General features: G+C 51.5%; 9 protein-coding genes across 9 annotated transcripts; 2 read left to right on the top strand and 7 right to left on the bottom strand.

The window, feature by feature from the left end:
* Window positions 1–158: 158 nt before the first annotated feature.
* Window positions 159–1,486, top strand: JCM6883_006177 (uncharacterized protein; the record flags this gene model as incomplete). Its single annotated transcript, XM_076632718.1, has 5 exons — window positions 159–241; window positions 308–431; window positions 496–683; window positions 823–1,031; window positions 1,101–1,486. 5 exons carry the CDS (start codon window positions 159–161, stop codon window positions 1,484–1,486), a joined length of 990 nt encoding a protein of 329 aa, XP_076487345.1.
* A 375-nt stretch (window positions 1,487–1,861) lies between these two features.
* On the bottom strand, window positions 1,862–2,876 carry JCM6883_006176 (uncharacterized protein; the record flags this gene model as incomplete). Its single annotated transcript, XM_076632717.1, has 2 exons — window positions 1,862–2,602; window positions 2,667–2,876. 2 exons carry the CDS (start codon window positions 2,874–2,876, stop codon window positions 1,862–1,864), a joined length of 951 nt encoding a protein of 316 aa, XP_076487344.1.
* Window positions 2,877–2,972: 96 nt separating this feature from the next.
* JCM6883_006175 (uncharacterized protein) lies at window positions 2,973–3,573 on the top strand (the record flags this gene model as incomplete). The annotated part of the gene is made up of 5 exons (XM_076632716.1): window positions 2,973–3,103; window positions 3,172–3,203; window positions 3,298–3,372; window positions 3,454–3,478; window positions 3,555–3,573. 5 exons carry the CDS (start codon window positions 2,973–2,975, stop codon window positions 3,571–3,573), a joined length of 282 nt encoding a protein of 93 aa, XP_076487343.1.
* Window positions 3,574–3,985: 412 nt separating this feature from the next.
* On the bottom strand, window positions 3,986–4,664 carry JCM6883_006174 (uncharacterized protein; the record flags this gene model as incomplete). The annotated part of the gene is made up of 2 exons (XM_076632715.1): window positions 3,986–4,207; window positions 4,284–4,664. 2 exons carry the CDS (start codon window positions 4,662–4,664, stop codon window positions 3,986–3,988), a joined length of 603 nt encoding a protein of 200 aa, XP_076487342.1.
* Window positions 4,665–4,989: 325 nt separating this feature from the next.
* On the bottom strand, window positions 4,990–5,420 carry JCM6883_006173 (uncharacterized protein; the record flags this gene model as incomplete). Its single annotated transcript, XM_076632714.1, has 2 exons — window positions 4,990–5,173; window positions 5,239–5,420. 2 exons carry the CDS (start codon window positions 5,418–5,420, stop codon window positions 4,990–4,992), a joined length of 366 nt encoding a protein of 121 aa, XP_076487341.1.
* A 2,071-nt stretch (window positions 5,421–7,491) lies between these two features.
* On the bottom strand, window positions 7,492–9,176 carry JCM6883_006172 (DUF6534 domain-containing protein; the record flags this gene model as incomplete). Its single annotated transcript, XM_076632713.1, has 8 exons — window positions 7,492–7,678; window positions 7,774–8,030; window positions 8,118–8,252; window positions 8,344–8,425; window positions 8,495–8,500; window positions 8,567–8,953; window positions 9,015–9,093; window positions 9,164–9,176. 8 exons carry the CDS (start codon window positions 9,174–9,176, stop codon window positions 7,492–7,494), a joined length of 1,146 nt encoding a protein of 381 aa, XP_076487340.1.
* A 1,168-nt stretch (window positions 9,177–10,344) lies between these two features.
* On the bottom strand, window positions 10,345–11,767 carry JCM6883_006171 (DUF6534 domain-containing protein; the record flags this gene model as incomplete). The annotated part of the gene is made up of 7 exons (XM_076632712.1): window positions 10,345–10,519; window positions 10,589–11,008; window positions 11,065–11,151; window positions 11,217–11,228; window positions 11,300–11,514; window positions 11,591–11,647; window positions 11,714–11,767. The coding sequence occupies 7 exons, from the start codon at window positions 11,765–11,767 to the stop codon at window positions 10,345–10,347; spliced, it is 1,020 nt and encodes a 339-aa protein (XP_076487339.1).
* Window positions 11,768–12,828: 1,061 nt separating this feature from the next.
* On the bottom strand, window positions 12,829–14,027 carry JCM6883_006170 (uncharacterized protein; the record flags this gene model as incomplete). The annotated part of the gene is made up of 3 exons (XM_076632711.1): window positions 12,829–13,412; window positions 13,523–13,756; window positions 13,826–14,027. 3 exons carry the CDS (start codon window positions 14,025–14,027, stop codon window positions 12,829–12,831), a joined length of 1,020 nt encoding a protein of 339 aa, XP_076487338.1.
* Window positions 14,028–14,264: 237 nt separating this feature from the next.
* Window positions 14,265–15,749, bottom strand: CAP1 (Cap1p; the record flags this gene model as incomplete). Its single annotated transcript, XM_076632710.1, has 4 exons — window positions 14,265–14,518; window positions 14,579–14,670; window positions 14,733–15,322; window positions 15,402–15,749. 4 exons carry the CDS (start codon window positions 15,747–15,749, stop codon window positions 14,265–14,267), a joined length of 1,284 nt encoding a protein of 427 aa, XP_076487337.1.
* Between the last annotated feature and the right edge of the window lie 11 nt (window positions 15,750–15,760).

The following is a 15,760-nucleotide window of genomic DNA, read 5'->3' as shown; positions in this document are numbered from 1 at the left end:
GCTCGAATTGAGAGCAAGGGCGACGAGAGCTTCCTTGAGCTGGTTTGAGGTCTCCCCTGAGGTTCACGTGGTTGCTGAAGGTCGTCGAGCCGATCCGAGTGATGAGAAAGAGGGAAAGATGCAAGTTCGCTCTCTCTCCTCCCTATACACTCGAAAGCATGGCTCCTCTACTCCAGTTCAAAGCAGGAAGATCCTTCAGGGAAGGACAAACGAACCAAGTAGTCTCGAACCCTGATCGAGGGTCAGTATCTCCCTTCTCTCTCCTCGTCATCAAACCGATCAACCTAATCTTTCTTTACGCGCGCAGATTGATCTACTTGGAAGAAGAGGACGATCTGTTACATTTCCGTTACAAGGATCTCTCGAGTTCGTCAGTGTTGGAGGATCTCATCATCTTTCCGGGCGATGCTCACTTTGCCGTCGCAAACAAGGTTAGTCTGACACGCATCTTACCTTGAGTCTCTGTACTGACGTACGACGTGATCGATCAAACAGGAACATCGAGTATCGGTACTTAAATTCAATTCTTCCTCGGCGCGACACTTCTTTTGGCATCAAGATCAAGGCTTGACTGAACAAGATTTCGAGCAACGTACCAAGAAAGTCAACGAGTTGATCGGGAGTGAAGAAGCGGAAGCAACCGGAGCGGAGGAAGGTTCGGGAATGCAAGTAGAAGAGGCTGCGTGAGTTTTCAAAAAACCCAATATTCCCGTTTTCTTCGTTGTGTTTGTTGTAACCTAGTTCTTTTATCCCTTTCTACGCGAGAGAGCTCGAATCGCCTGAGAGTCGTGACTGAATCTTTCGCTTTCTTTGCCTGTCTAGTCCCGTCGCATCGACTTCCTCTTCCTCGGCTCCTCAGGCTTCAGCGCGAGGTGGACCTCCTCCAGTAAGCGGTCAACAAGCCCTTCAACTGGAAAACATCCTCTCTGCGTTCAGAGCTGCTTCCGGGAACAAAGCTGGTTCGTCTTCGTCGGGAGGAGCAGAAATGCAAGCTTTACAATCTGCGCTTCGTGGCTCCGGCGGAGCTCCCGGTACGAGCCCTTTCTCCCTCCATTCCCATAGTTCGTGTATTGATCCTCTGTCTCTTCGTGACGCATCAGAATTCACTCTCCCCGACGTCTTACCTTCCTCAGCTCTCACTTCCCTAATCTCCTCCCTCCCTGATTCCTCCCTCTCCCATCTCTCCTCCTTCCTCCCACCCTCTCTCCCTTCCTCGACTCCCGCAACCCAACGTGCCTCACTTATTCGAGCGTTAACTTCGCCCGAATTCAAACGATCGACGAGTTCGTTGGATCGTGCTTTGAGGACGGGGGCGACGGGACCCGTGTTGAGGAGTTTGGGGATGGAGAGAGGGGAGGAAGGCGTAGAGGAATTCTTGAATGAGATCATGAAGGAGGCGGAGAAGACGAAGGGAGAAGAAACTAGTGCGAGCGAAGAGGGGAAAGGTACAGGAGATGGAGAAACGGAGGAGAAAATGCAAGAGTAGACGGCGCTGACAGTTAGAGAGTTGAAGTCTGAAACCGTCGGTACTTGTCTCTGAAGTGACATCGAGCCCGCACTGCTCCGTGCGCGGAAGAAAGAGCCGAAAACGAATTACGACTCGCTTCAACCATTTCGCTCAATTTTGGCTGATCTAACAGCGGAGATTTACCCTGAGGCGCTGTGACCTCAACACCACCGCATGCATTGATGGGCTTCGTCAACTGCAAGTAATTGCCAGAAACAGTGGCGGCCGTTCTACGTAGTTCAATCGGTGAAAGAAAGTGTAAAACGGAAAACAAAACGATATTGACACACAACATGAATAGAAATACCTCCTTCATACCCGCTAGCAGACGTCTAATTAACCGTACTCTCAAATCTAGGTAGCCTTGACGCCTTTTCCCTTCTCCTTCAAAGCTTTCTTGACGAGTTTCGCCAACCTTTTTTCCTCCTTCTCGGCCTTTTTCGCAGCCGCTTTCGCTTCTTGATAGGCCCTTTCTTCCTCCGCAATCGATTCTTCAGGGGAGAGATAGTTCTTGGAGACCGGGGGAGGTGCAGGGAGGGAAAGAAGAGATTTTGCGAGTTTCTTGGCGGCTTTTCGTTCAGATTTCGATTTTGTTGCTGATGAATCGGATTCGACGGGAGTGACGGTGGTCGAGGTCGTGGTCGTCGATTCTACGATGACGAGATCGCTGTCCGACTCCTTCCCTTTCCCCTTTGCCAATCGTTTTGCCTCACGTTTCGCTCGTTTCTCCTCCTTGAGACGTTTCTTCTCTGCTTTTTCCTCCGTCCTCTTCCTCTTCTGCTTCTTCTCGTCATCTGAGCTCGACTCGTCGTCTGAATCTGCTCGCGAATCCCTCTTTCGTTTCTTGTTTTCCTTTTCCTCAATTTCGCTCTCTTCCTCCTCGACCAGCTCCTCTTCTACCGTGCCACTCATCTTCGTTCCCCGCATGAAGCCGGAGTATAACTGTCTCCTAGCCATCTCGAGCTTGGCTACTGCCATAGCGTCCATATTGAGTCCTCCTCCTCCTTCTTTCTTCTTCATTGAATCGTAAGCTGTAGATTTCGCAGGTGGTGGTCGATGCGACAAAATACCAGTTGATGTTCTATGATGATCAACCTACAGTCAAGACAGCTCGAATCAGTACAGAAAGAGAGAGGGAGAGAGAGATGAAAGGCCGTACTTTTTCACCTCCGACTTTACCAGCTACTGAGCTGAATACCATCTCCCACCAAGGGAACGCAGTATCCCTATCCCTTCCTACTCCCGATAGAGTCTTCTTCTGTGCGACAGTGATGGGTTTTGATCGACCAGAAGGATCATTGTTGAGAGAAGAACCGGGTCCTGACCATCCTAATCCTCGTAGATACGTCGCTGAATCAAAACTTGGCATCTCTTCCTTCTCCTTCGTCGTCTTCTGGCAGTTGGTACGAGGTTGAGTGAGGAGAATGGAAGAGGAAGAGAAATGATCGCTTTTCTTTGATCAACAATGTCGAGACCTCACGCCAATTCAGTAGACGCAGACAATGCTTGGGGTAAACCGATCACCTCGACAGAAGAACAGGGAGAAGATATTGGCTTAGACGCTTCAGATGTGATCGAGAAGGAGAAACTCGTAAAGTCAGTACCCCTGCTCTCCTCAAGCCGAGCACGATAAGCTGATCTACACACTGTGCGACTGATTCTAGGGACATCATATCGAAGCAAGACGGATTGAGAGGTGAGGGTTCCGCTTCCCTCCTCCACATTCGGCTCCGCTTCCCTTCTCTCCTCCATGACAATGAGGCTGACTGTGACTGACAACATGACTGCAGCTCTCTTACAACGAGTATCGGAAGTTCAAGGAGAAGCGACGAAGCTGAAATCCGATAACGAAACCCTACAAACTTGCAAGTCTTTCCTTTCCTCCGTCTCTCTCACTTGGGAGGACGGCAGAAAGCTAACTCCAGCTCCATTCCATGCTTCCGTAGATATCGACAATCTCACGAGGAACAAGTCAGTAGCTTTAACCCTTGACGCTAGCTTGATACGATTCCAGATGACTGACCCCCTCGTTTTCATTCTTCGACAGCGCGATGGCAGCTCGTTAGAACGAAACATATACTTTTTCAAGACCTCTATACCCATTTCTGTATATTCCCCCTCTACGTCCCATTGCTGCAAGACTCACCGCTTCCAGACCTCCGAGCCTCAAGAGAGATTTCCGATTTCGCAGCCAAACTCCAAGCTTCAAGCGCACCTCCTGCCGACCGATCCATCCGAAACCGGTCGAATCAATTTTCACATATACAAACACGTATACGACGTTGGTAGCAACCTTGCAGGGTTCTAGACGCCTTTTTAATCGCTGCCGTATCTACCGTTCGGAAGTCTCGCCTAATTTCGAAGCCTCGACTACGATTATCGCTTTCTCTCGGTCTCTCCGTCGGATGTACGAGATGCGAAACGGAATATAATGCAACTATGATAAACGAATGAAACAGAATTGACTAGCAAGTTCCTTTACGCTCCAACGTAGGTCCAGGACACTTCCTTCCCCTTCAACAGATCATTCTGAACTCCCAACTCCTTCGCAGCAAACGGCGACAAGCCAATCGCGTTCTCCCCGGTACAGGCCGTCTTTCCGTTGCAAGATCGACGGATTTCAGCTTCGATCGTCGTATTGTTAACCGTTACTGTCACCTTCTTGCCACAATGCTTGCGGAGCGATCCATTCTTGTTGAGCTGTGACGAGGCAGGAATTGGTCAATCTCGGGTGAGTTCAGGCGAGTCAGAGAGAAGGCGAAGGAAGAGAACTCACGAAGACATCCGAGATGGAAACCCAGCTACTTCCCTCTCCCGAGATCGTATTGTTCGGGCAAGCAACTCCGGGTTGAGCTTCGAACTCCTTGTTGTCGTACCATTTGTTCGGGCACCAGTGGTGGATACCGAACCAAGGGTCCCATCCAAGGTCGGTACAAGGGAAGTAGTCTTGAGCTTGGAACGTGCGATTTCCCCATTGAACTCCTTGGTACGCGCTGCCGGTAAAGGACGAGCCAGGTAGAATGAAGGGCCCACGGGGGAGAAGATCGGATTCCGAAGGATAGAGAGAAGGATCGGAAGGGAGTCGAGCTGGGAGCGCAGTGGCGAGAGAGGTGAAAGTCGAAGCGACGGCGAGGAGGGAAGTCAAGGATGTGAGCATGGTCGGAGGAAAGAGCGTGTGTGCGTGTGTGCGAAAGACAAGATGAAACAGAAAGTAGGAGATTCAAGTCGAGGAGAAAAATGGCCCGGAGGAGGAGAACAAAGGGAAGTTTCGTCAAAGCGTGAGACTTTGCGCGGAGATGAAAGATGAAAGGGAAGCAACAAAGCTACTGTTCACGCTAAGGGGTTTCCACCGTCTCGCATCAGAAGGGCAAGTGGTGACGAGACACGATGATGAGAATAGATTTCGCGAACAGCCGAGAGACAAAGGCATACAGCATAATGGCATGAGGTTACAAAAGGACAAAGGACAGACGAGACAAGAGCTACGAAAGGGACGTTTTATCGAGGTCGTCCGCAAAATGAGTCGAACGGCCTCGAGAATGATTCTCTCGTTCGATCGAGGCATCCTCCTCCTTCTCGTTCGAGTAATAGCCCTTCTCAGAAGTTGGAGTCGAGAGATAAGTCATCGAAGCTGGGCCGTTCTCCCTGTCTGTGACAACCGTTTGACTGTTTCGACGAAAAGAGCTCAGTTCACCAGCTCGCAACTTGTAGACCGAAGAGACGGTACGTACTGGGTAACGACCTGAATCCCTTCTCCCAATGGTCGAATAGCTCCATTTCGACGGTTCCCAGAGTCATTGTAATCGAGCCGAACATCCTCACGACCGAATCCGAGTGCCGTTCTGAGATCTTTCTTTCGTAACTTCTTATCATTCTGTCCTCCATTGTCTTTGGCGGTAGTCGAGGCAGTCATGGACGTAAGCTCGACGAGACCATGCGATCCGGACGGGTTATTGAGTCGTCGTTCGAGCTCGATTCGCGCATTGAGCGAAACCAGGAGGGAAAGCGTGTAGACGTAGATGAGTATGGCGTTCGTGGCGATATGCCAAGGTGCCTTGACCGTCCAGAAAAGGATTGCCGTCGTCAACTCTGTCAAAACCGACAGCCCATTCGTCGAAACAACTAGCTCGATCAGCTTGTTGATGAGCCTACGAAAGGAAGCGTCAGCTCGAAGAAACTAGTCAGCTAAGTAGTATGAGGTCAACATGCGAGTTCGTAGCGTGAAGACCACCGTTCTTGCGCTTGATGAGATAGTAAACTAGAGAGCCCGTGATTGTCGCATCTGAAGCTATCGCTCTGCTCATTGTCAAGAGGCGTCAGGTGAGAGTCTACTGAACCCCAAAATGGCGAAATGGACTCACAGAATAAGCCACCTGGGAAGGAATAAACCAAAAGAAAACTATGTCGGTGAAACTCCAATCTGAGGAAAGTGAGTAGGAACTCACACGGTGACTCTGACTTTCGAATCAGTGAAAGCCGCAAAGTACTTCATGATGAAGATTTCGGCTGCCCGTCCGAGAGCACAACCGGTACTTGCGAGGGACAGAAGAATAATCAGAATCGGGAGATAAAGATTTTTGCGGTTGCTGATGATCCAGACTCGGTATACGTAGAAGCCTCGGCATATCGATGCTGAGACGCCGAAGAGTACTTGCGAGACCTGACAACGACAGAGGGGACCAAAATTCGCGATAGCTTAGCGGAGCATTGACTTCAAATTGACCGAAGAGCTCGAGATCTACTCACTCCAAAAGACCAAGGGACGATTGCGAGATGCTGGTAGTTCCCAAAGTTGACGACAGTCTGTTGCAATCGGTACCCATCGTCAACCAGCGTTCGGTGCCTAGGAGGAGGGACGAAAGGACAAACCCAATCCCAAGTATTCCAGCTTATCGAGAAAGATAGCAGGTCGACCGTCAGAACGTCGCCGTCCGAAAGGGGTTTGAAGCGGAGAAAGCTCACACGCTGAGCGCCGTATTCGTCAAATTGAGCACGAGGAGTGACCAGACGGTGCATTTGTATCCGATACGATCCTTCGGGAAGTTGGAATAGTACTGGAAGACTTGTGCGATGGTGACTCCGGCGAAGAGGCAAGAGAGAACTAGCGAAAGCCGACGTGAGTTGCGCGAAGTCCGAGTTTCCGAGTCAAATAGAGCCAAGCTCACCTGATCCGATGACAAAAGGACCGATGAGACCTTCCGTAGCTTCCGATCGATGAGCAAAGCGTCGTCAAGTCCAGTCGTCGAGGGATAGTGGACAGTAGCGAGTGACTCACCAGCTGCTTGACTCATTTTCCGTCGCCGAAGCTGGACTAGGCGAGAGGTGTGAAGGAGAGGGAGAGACGACTGGGCGAGGTCGCGAATCGCAATCTGCGAGTGGAGGGATGAGAGGCGAAAGCAAGGAATCAAGGGGGCTCGAGCATTCGGGCTCGACGAAAACCCGGTGCTCTGAGCACAGCTCTCTACCCACTATGGTGATTTGAAGGCGGAGGCAAGGACGAATTTCCGACTGATTCGAAGCGCGTGCTCAAGAGGCGGGAGTTTCGGGAACAATGGGACTGAAGGGAGGAGGTCCTAGCGTTCCCTTCTCGATTCTCGACTAGCCTACCGAGTCAGCACCTAGATTGCGGTCAGCTGACTCTCCGAGCAGAATGAGGAGAAAGTAAGAGGAGCTTACTCGTTCTAATGCAGAAAAGCACCGCGAGGACGACGGGTCGAGGCAATCAGATTGAGATCGGCCAGGAACTCGGGCTGCCATCCTCCGTCAGAGACTTACGCGACCTCGCGGGGGCTAGTGAGCTCGTACCCTCCAGAGCGTGGTAGGACGAGATCGAGAACGAAAGGGGTTTCCGAAGCTCATCTCTTCCGTAAACTGACATGGCCTCATTGGTGCTTACTTTTCCCAAGGCTCTCGTTGTGAAAGGTTAGAGAGGGTCAAGCACGAGCGTTACATACCAACGGATTGACCAGCACATCGGAAATTGTCTAACCCGGGAACCTTTGCGCCCTCTCGACCTCCGGGGAGAAATGAGTCGTTCGGATAGGGGATGCCGCTGCCGCTCGAGATGCTTCGAGTTCCTTCTCGTTGTAGAAAGGTAGGTCTTTTTCGGACGAATCGGCGGAAGGAAGATACGTCGTAGATTGAACGCCTCCATCGGAGATGACCGTTTGACTGCGAATCGTCAAAGATGTTGATCAGCATCGTAGTCATCGAAAAGGCTTGAACTGCATCCGAAGGGCAGGGAAAGCGAAATGAACAAAGCTCACTGAGTTGTCACATGGATTCCGGATCTCGTTGCGTTCTTGCGTGCAGCGTAAGCGAGATCGGGATCGCAATCCTCGGCTCCGAATCCGAGAGCAGTCCTGACATCGGTTTGAGATTTCGTACCGGCGTTCCGAGTTAAAGCTTGACCAGCGGGAAGATCGTCGAGTCTATGAGTCTCGTGACGACTGCTCGTCTGAATCAGGCGACGCTCAAGTTCGACACGCGCGTTGAGGGAAACGAGGAGCGAGTTGAAGTAAAGCTGTGAACGTGACGAATGGGAAGAAAAGAGTTAGCGAATTGAGAATCGCTTCGGGAGAGCCCGAGATCGACAAGAGCGTTGATTCACCTTCGGAAGTGCCAAGTTGCAACTGACATGCCACGATGTCGAGAGCGTGCCGAAGAGAATCGCATCGATCACCGCGACAACTGCCGTGAGACCGTTCGTACTGATCACGAGTTCGATTAGTCGGTTGAGAATCGACTGAAGCGAGGAGCGGAGTTAGCGACCATCAGGGATAGGAGAGGCCGTCGAGAAGAGCGATCCTCGAAAACGAGAGGAGAAAAGAACGTACGTTCGTCTGGAGGAGGCCGGTTTTGCTCCTGTTGAGGTGGTAGACGAGAGTGGCTGTAATGATGACATCCGAGAGGGCAGCCCTGTAGAGCAGAAGGCTATCAGCGCCGCAATTCAGGGATGGCCGAGCATAGACTTTGAGATTCGCTCACAAAGCGCTGCAAACGGAATCGCGTCAGTTCTCTCTGAACTCTGAGAGAATGCGCGTGAAAGAAAGGACTCACAGCCACGCCGATACACCCCAGGTGTAGCTTTGGAACTTCGCAAATTCGCGCTTGGTGATAATCGTGACAGTTGCTCCAAGCGCAAAGCCCAACGAGAGGAACGCCAAGACGACGACGAGAACCGGGATGACGGGCTGTCGCTTACCAACGACCCAGACCCTGTAGGCGTAGAACCCTTGGCACGTAAAAGCGACGATTCCGACCATGATAGGGTCGACAGCGAAAGACCAAGGGCTGACGAGGAGATGTTGGACGTCTCCGTAGTTTGCGACGCACCAATCCCAGATAGTGTAGATCGAGACAGCCGTATGAGCCGTGTCGAGCACGAAGAGGCCCGCTACGAGGTTCTTGTAGAGAAGTCGATCTTTTGGAAAGTTTTGATAATACCTGTGAGAGACGGGATGATTGTCAGCTAACTGGGTCGAGTCCGAAATAGAAGCAGACTCACTGAAAGCATTGGGCCGAGGTGATGCCCGTCAAGAAGCAGGCGAAAACGGTTCCAATCACGAAAGCTCCGACCGAACCATCTATGGAAGAAGCAGAAAGTGAGCGATGAGAGAAGTCGAGAGTGAAAGAGAGAAGAGGTGAACGACTTACCGAATGCACCCATGTCAATTTGCTGTGCGCTAGGATGAGAGAAGGAGGGAATGCAAGAGAGAGAGAGATATGAAATGAGACAAGCGCGATGCGAACGAGTCGTCTTCCGCGCTATCTTGAGAACAACCGAGCGAGAGAAAATAGACCGAACGAAGAGGTAGTTGCGTCAATCTACCTTTGTCGACTAGCTGAGCGATAGCTTTCCAGACGAGAGCTGGCAAAGGGAACAATCTCGACGCCCTGCGACGTTGACGACTTTCCCCAGTAGCAGTAAGCTCTAGTGCCGCGTAAGGTTGATCGGATAGAGGTGAAACAAGTCTCGTGCGGCAGAAGGGGAGGAACGAGAGACAGAGAGAAAGGGACGAATTGAACTTTTACCCCAGCCTTAGCGCGGCAAGCTCGATTGTAAGCGATAGACACCGAACTCAGAGAGTACCTCCGAGCGTAGTTCTAGCTACAGCGTGAGGCCGAAGGAGTAACGAAGTTTGGAAGATCAAGGGGAAAACAACTCTGTACGTAGCCGGGCCGAAGCTGACAGGCCTCATGTAAGCTCGGATACACCATCTGAGTCCTCGGGTGACGTCGTTCGAGGCGCGGATCAGGTCGTTGAGTCGTTGAAGGGGATCGAGGTTGAGAGTTGGAGGAGAAAGGGAACTCGTGCACGAGCTCCTCGCGTGTTGATGTCAATCTTGAAAGGCGAGCTGTGCGTCTAGGCTGGAGTAAGGGTCGAGGCGATGAGATGTTGAAGGTCAAGGGGAATCAGCTTCGGATTTCGCAGCAGGGCGAAGTCGCTCGACAATCGCCCCAGATCTACGATGCGACTGGACGCTAATAGTAGCTCGAACAATAATCGCGTCGGAGCGGAGTGGTGAACGAAAGGTAATCGAGGCAAATGAGCTCGCCGCCAAACATGATTTTCGTCTCTCGCGATCGCCTGCCAAACCCCTCCTCCGAGCAACCACTGAGATCTGTCGCGAGAAGATTAAACCCGAGTGACATGGCGAATACGAAGGGGGTTCGATTCTCTCATCCAGAACGATTGTCAGTAAGTAGAGGAGGAGATCGACTCTGCGATAACGAAAGTTATACAGCATATCAGCATGGGGTGACACGAGACAGAAGAGAGAGAGTTAAGAACCAACAACCAAACCCTTGGAGACGGAGAGAAGCCACTAATGTTATCATCGGTGTTGGAGATCGTTGGCAAAATGATTCGTTTGGCCTCGAGGACGCTCCTCTCGCTCAGTCGACGCTTCTTCCTCCTTCTCGTTCGAGTAATAGCCCTTCTCAGAAGTTGGAGTCGAGAGATAAGTCGTCGAAGCTGGGCCGTTCTCTCCGTCAGTCACGACCGTTTGGCTGTTTCGACGAAATGAGCTCGATCAACAGCCGGACGCTTTGCGAGAGCGAGAGAGAGCCGTTGCTTACTGAGTGACGACTTGGATTCCTTCTCCCAATGATCTGGTGACCCCATTCCGACGGTTCTCGTTGTATTCGAGCCGAACATCCTCACGTCCGAAACCGAGAGCGGTTCTCAGATCTTTCTTCCCGAATCTCTTCTGAACGTCGGCTCCACTTCCTTTCACCATCGTCGACCCGCCAGTCGATGTCAGCTCCGTAAGGCCGTGCGATTCGAATCGAGAAGAGGGGTTGTTGATCCGTCGTTCGAGCTCGAGTCGGGCGTTGAGCGAGACGAGGAGTGACAAAGTGTAGACATAATTGAGCATCGCGTTCGTGGCGATGTGCCATGGAGCCTTGAGCGTCCAGAAAAGGATTGCCGTGACTAGTCCAGTCAACACCGAGAGTCCATTTGTCGAGACGATCAATTCGATGAGCTTGTTGATGAGACTGTAAAGAGATGGATCAGCTCCAGGAAGAGATGTGGTGGTCTGAGGTCAACATACTTATTCGTCGAGTGAATCCCGCCATTTTTGCTCCTCGCCAAGTAATAAACTAGCGAAGCCGTAATCGTAGCGTCTGCTGCCGTGGCTCTGTTCAGCATCGAGAGACGTCAAAGGAGAACCTGTGAGCAGCGTGAGTGGCGAGGGAAACTCACAAAGCGAGCCAGCTGAGGTAGAACAAGACGTGGGAAGCCAGTCAGTTCAGTTTGAGGGCGAACGAACATGAGCAGAGACTCACACGCTGACCCCGATTTTCGACTCATTCAAGGCCGTGAAGTATTTCTTCTTGATGATGATGGCTGCTCCTCCGAGAGCGCAAGCGAGACTCGCGAGCGAGAGAAGGATGATCAAAATCGGGACGTAGAAGTTTTTGCGGTTGCTAATGATCCAGACTCGATATACGTAGAAGCCTCGGACGATTGAAGCTGAGATGCCAAAGATGACTTGAGAGATCTAGAGGCGAGAGTGAGGGAGGACTCGAAGTTAGCGAACGAATTCGGCACTGACGGTTCAGATTAACGCTTCTTACTCCGAAAGACCAGGGAATGATGGCGAGATGTTTGTAGTTCCCGAAGTTCACGACGGTCTGTCGAAAGCAAGATCGAATGTCAACGAGCGTGACAGGTTGAGATGCGAAAGCGAAAGTACTCACCCAATCCCAGGTCGTCCAGCTTATCGAGAGAGGCAGCAATGTCAGTGTCGACATTTCAGAACATGGTTGCGAAGTAGAAGATGAAGAGTGCTCACACGCTGAGAGCAGTATTAGTCAAATTGAGCACGAGGAGTGACCAGACGGTACTTTTGTACCCAATCCTATCCTTCGGAAAGCTGGTGTAGTACCGAAAAACCTGAGTGAGGGTGACTCCGGCGAAAAGGGCCGAGACGACTACCAAAAGTCAGGAGATTACAGTTAGTGGCCAGGAGACGAGCTTCTCGCTTTCGGATGAGAGCCTAGCTTACCTGAGGCGATGACAAAGGGGCCCACTAGTCCTTCTGCACATTGTTGGACAACGTCGTAGAATTCGGGAAGGGGATGAGAGGGAGAACAGGAGAGGCGAGAGAAAAAAGGCGAGGAAGCGACGTCAGTACAGTCCATGTTATAAGACCAAGGGAAAGAACGAGACTTACCGATAATTGCGCTCATTTTCCCAGAACGTGGACAGGAGAAGAGACGGAGAAAAGAGAGAGAAACAACGAAGTCAAGTCGCAAGGTTTCGAGCTGTTACGACCGGAGGAAGCGAATCCGATCGAAATCACTGAAGTCTTGGAACTTGCACCGCGTTGTGAGTCGAAGACGAGAGAATCAAACGAAAGATTAGAGAAAAGAAGGAGGGAGGTTCGAGCTCTCGGTGGCGACGAAGTGCAAGTCCTCCAGCCCAGCTCTCTGTCCGGCCCATGACTTTCATGTGCGACATACTTTCGCTGAGTCGGAGTACGTGCTGAAGGGGCGGAAGTTCCGAGAACAATGGGACGGAAGATCAAGCTTGAAACGAGGAGGTCCTAGCGGACCGTTCCGGGTCCCGAGATTGCCTGAGGAGGTAGCACCTAGATTAAAGTTAGCTGATTCTCCGAGAAGAAGTAAACGAGAGAAGAGGAGCTTACTCAAGTCGAGGCTGTCGGTTGGCAAAGGCAGATACCCTTCATAGCATTCCCCGAGCAGCGACCGGTAGGAATCGAGAGCTCAACGAGCTTGAGAGAGTTACACCAGCCGCGCGAAGAAGGCTTGAGAGAGCGAGGTCGAAGTCAAACAAAGATAAGTTCATTTCTTCAAAGATACTTTGCGACGAAATCCAAAGCATCGTTGAACACCTTCATTCTCTTCTCATCCCCGATCACTCCCGGTACGAGATCGAATCCATGGTTCGCTCCTTCCTCCTCGAGTAGGACTGTATCGATCCCTTCCTTCTTCAATTTCCCGTACAATTTTCGACTGATTTCGAGCGGAATCATCATATCGCCCGTTCCATGCACCAACACAGTCGGCGGAGTGTTCTTGGTCACCAACTTCGACGCGATGAACTGATCGAGTAGAGGATCCTCCGTCGGATTCGTTTCAGAGATCCCAGGGATCGAAAGTTGAACCGCTTTCCCTTCCTGAAGCGCCCAGAAGCACGCTCGAGTCCTACCCTCGGCGACCATCGTACTGAAGTCGACTTGAGCGGGGGAATGCGATACGATGGGACCGTCGAGGGTTAAATGAGTCGAAACTTCGGAATGAGCGATCTGACCGGAAGGAAATGCGACGGTCGAATGGAACGAGGGGAAGGAGAGGTCGGAGCCGGCATAGAGAGGGAAGACGACACGAGGTGGAGGGGACATGGTGTAAGATGCGAAGATTGCGAGTGCACCACCTGGAAAGAGAGGGAAAAGAGAGTTTCGCAAGATTGTCACTTCTCTTTCTCCCTCCTCCTCACGCTTCATTGCCTCCCGAGGTCAACGAGGATTGAAAGTAAGAGCTCACCTGCACTACTTCCACTCACTGCTAAACGCTCCCCATCCACTTTTCCCCCTCCTAACGCTTTATCCAATTCCCCACTCCTAATAAACTCGCATCCATCCTTAACGTCCTGCACGCAATCCTCCAGCTTGACTTGAGGTACCAATCTGTATTCCATCGAAACGAATGCCCAGCCTCTCGCGAGAACGGGGAGAATGTTTGGGAGACTAAAATCTGATGCGGCTCCATCGAACCATCCTGCCGTGAATGGAAAGCAAAATCAGTCAGATAAGCTCAAGGTGACTGCAGCGTCCAGCTCTCACTCACCTCCTCCGTGAAGCCAGACAAAGACGGGAAGAGATCCGCTGTTGCTGTTCGAAGTTGATTGATCGGAAGATGACGAGACTTGATCGGATGAAGGCAGGTAGACTTCTAGGTGGATCTCATGGCCGTCGACAGTCTTGTAAGGTAGTCGAGCGTGAGGTTGAGGGCGGGGAGGTCCAGGAGACGACGGTGAAGGAGCTGACATTTCTTTCGAGTTCGAGCGAGGAGGGAGGAGATAGACGGTTTGCGTTGCTGATTAGTAGAATGAACAAAGGCGAGAAGAGGGCGCGGGAAGAGTGAGGCAAGAGGGGAAGACTGAGTGGGGAAAAGCGGATTCGCAAGTTCCTTCCTCCGGAGTGAAGTCCGAGCAGACTCGAGACCAGAAAGCTCCTCAATGCAAACAACAGGAGAGAACGTATGTATGAATTTCCGCTTGAAGAATCTATTGACCCGCTCCTCCCAACTCGGCTCCCAATCGATATCCCGCCGCTTTATTCCAGTCGATTTTACTCCTCGTTTTCGGTAACGCCCGCCTCAATCCCTTGAACGTTTCTTCCGACAACTCGGAATACGTCGAAGCGAGTGAGGAGGAAAAGGTTTGTTCGGAGGATTTGAGCGAAGCGATGATTTGCTCGGGAGAAGGGGAAGGGGAAAGTTGAGAGGAAGAATGGAGGGTCGTCGAGAGTTGAACATTTCCTACAGAGTCGAGACAGTGTCAGTCAGGAGTTAAAAAGGAGGGAACTCGAGAGAGCTAACCTTGTTCGTAGTAATGAATGTTGATCATGGCGGTTCCATCGATTTTACCAGTTTCGTAGTCGACCACGTATTTGGACCTCCATCTCCCAGTCCTATCTCACACTCCTTGTCAGAAAAGAGTCTTATGCGGGATTAGAAGAGGGAGGAGACTAACCAGTAGTTGTTCGGGTTGTATTTGTTCCCGACGAGGTACAATCCAAACAACCTCGAAGTCTTCGGAGGTCTCTCTACCTCCTTCTTGGGTTCTTCCACACTCGCGATAGTTTCCAGTTCTCCAGCTACCACCTCTTGGTCTCCTTCCTCTTGTATATCCTCAGGTTCGTTCCCAGCTGCTGGAGTTCCCAAATCCATCGCAATCACTCCCTCCTCCTTCTCCTCAGAGACTCCCTCTCCTTCGCCCTCTGTCGTGGGAACCTCGTCCTCCTTAATAGCTTCCTCAGCAGCTTCCGCCGTCTCCTCCGCTACCTTCGCGCTTTCCTCCTCATTCTCCGGTAATCCTTCCGCCAAAGTCCCAGCAACTCCTCCTCCTTCTTCAGCTCCCTTCGATTCACTGACGACAGGTTCTTTAGGTTGAGGTTCTGATTGAGGGTATCGATCATCTGATAAAGGGTAGATGGAACAAACTCCGTCGTTGTAGTGGTTTTCGACGTGTTTTTGGAACAAGGGATCGATTGAGGAGAAAATTGAGAGGGTTTCTTGGTCGTATTGGGAGGAAGAAGGGATTGGTTGAGGATCCGAAGCCGTCTGAACCAGTAAAAAGAGGGAGGGAGGTCAGTCCTCTGCTAAGAGGGAGAGAGAGAGGAAGGGAGAGAGGGAAACTGACGGAATTCATATGATCGAAAGCGAACGACATTCCTCTCCTATAATCTACGTGCCTCTCCTCCACACTCCCCTCCTCCTCGCTCGTCGTCCTCGTCGTCGAAAGCCGAGAGTCTGGAGTGACGATGACTTTCTCACCTCCCGTTCCTCCCCCTGATTGACCTGGAAGGGTCGCGACAATGTATTGTTCTAGATTGTACTGTTTCAGAGCGGGTAGGATGGATCGTTCGAGTTGTTGGGCGTCGGAAACGAGCGAACGTAAATCGGTAAAGACGTCGTTGATTTCGCCTGGAGGGGATTGGAGGAGGAATTTGGACGCTGCGGAGAGACGTTCTTGTAGGAGATCGGACATCGCTAAGCGGG

The sequence above is a fragment of the Sporobolomyces salmoneus genome (genome assembly GCF_050403485.1).
Source record: "Sporobolomyces salmoneus JCM6883 DNA, S_salmoneus_JCM6883_v1_ctg29, whole genome shotgun sequence".
In the NCBI taxonomy this organism is placed as follows: domain Eukaryota; kingdom Fungi; phylum Basidiomycota; class Microbotryomycetes; order Sporidiobolales; family Sporidiobolaceae; genus Sporobolomyces; species Sporobolomyces salmoneus.
Note: the sequence above shows the minus strand (reverse complement) of the source record. Positions and strands in the feature narration are given on the sequence as shown.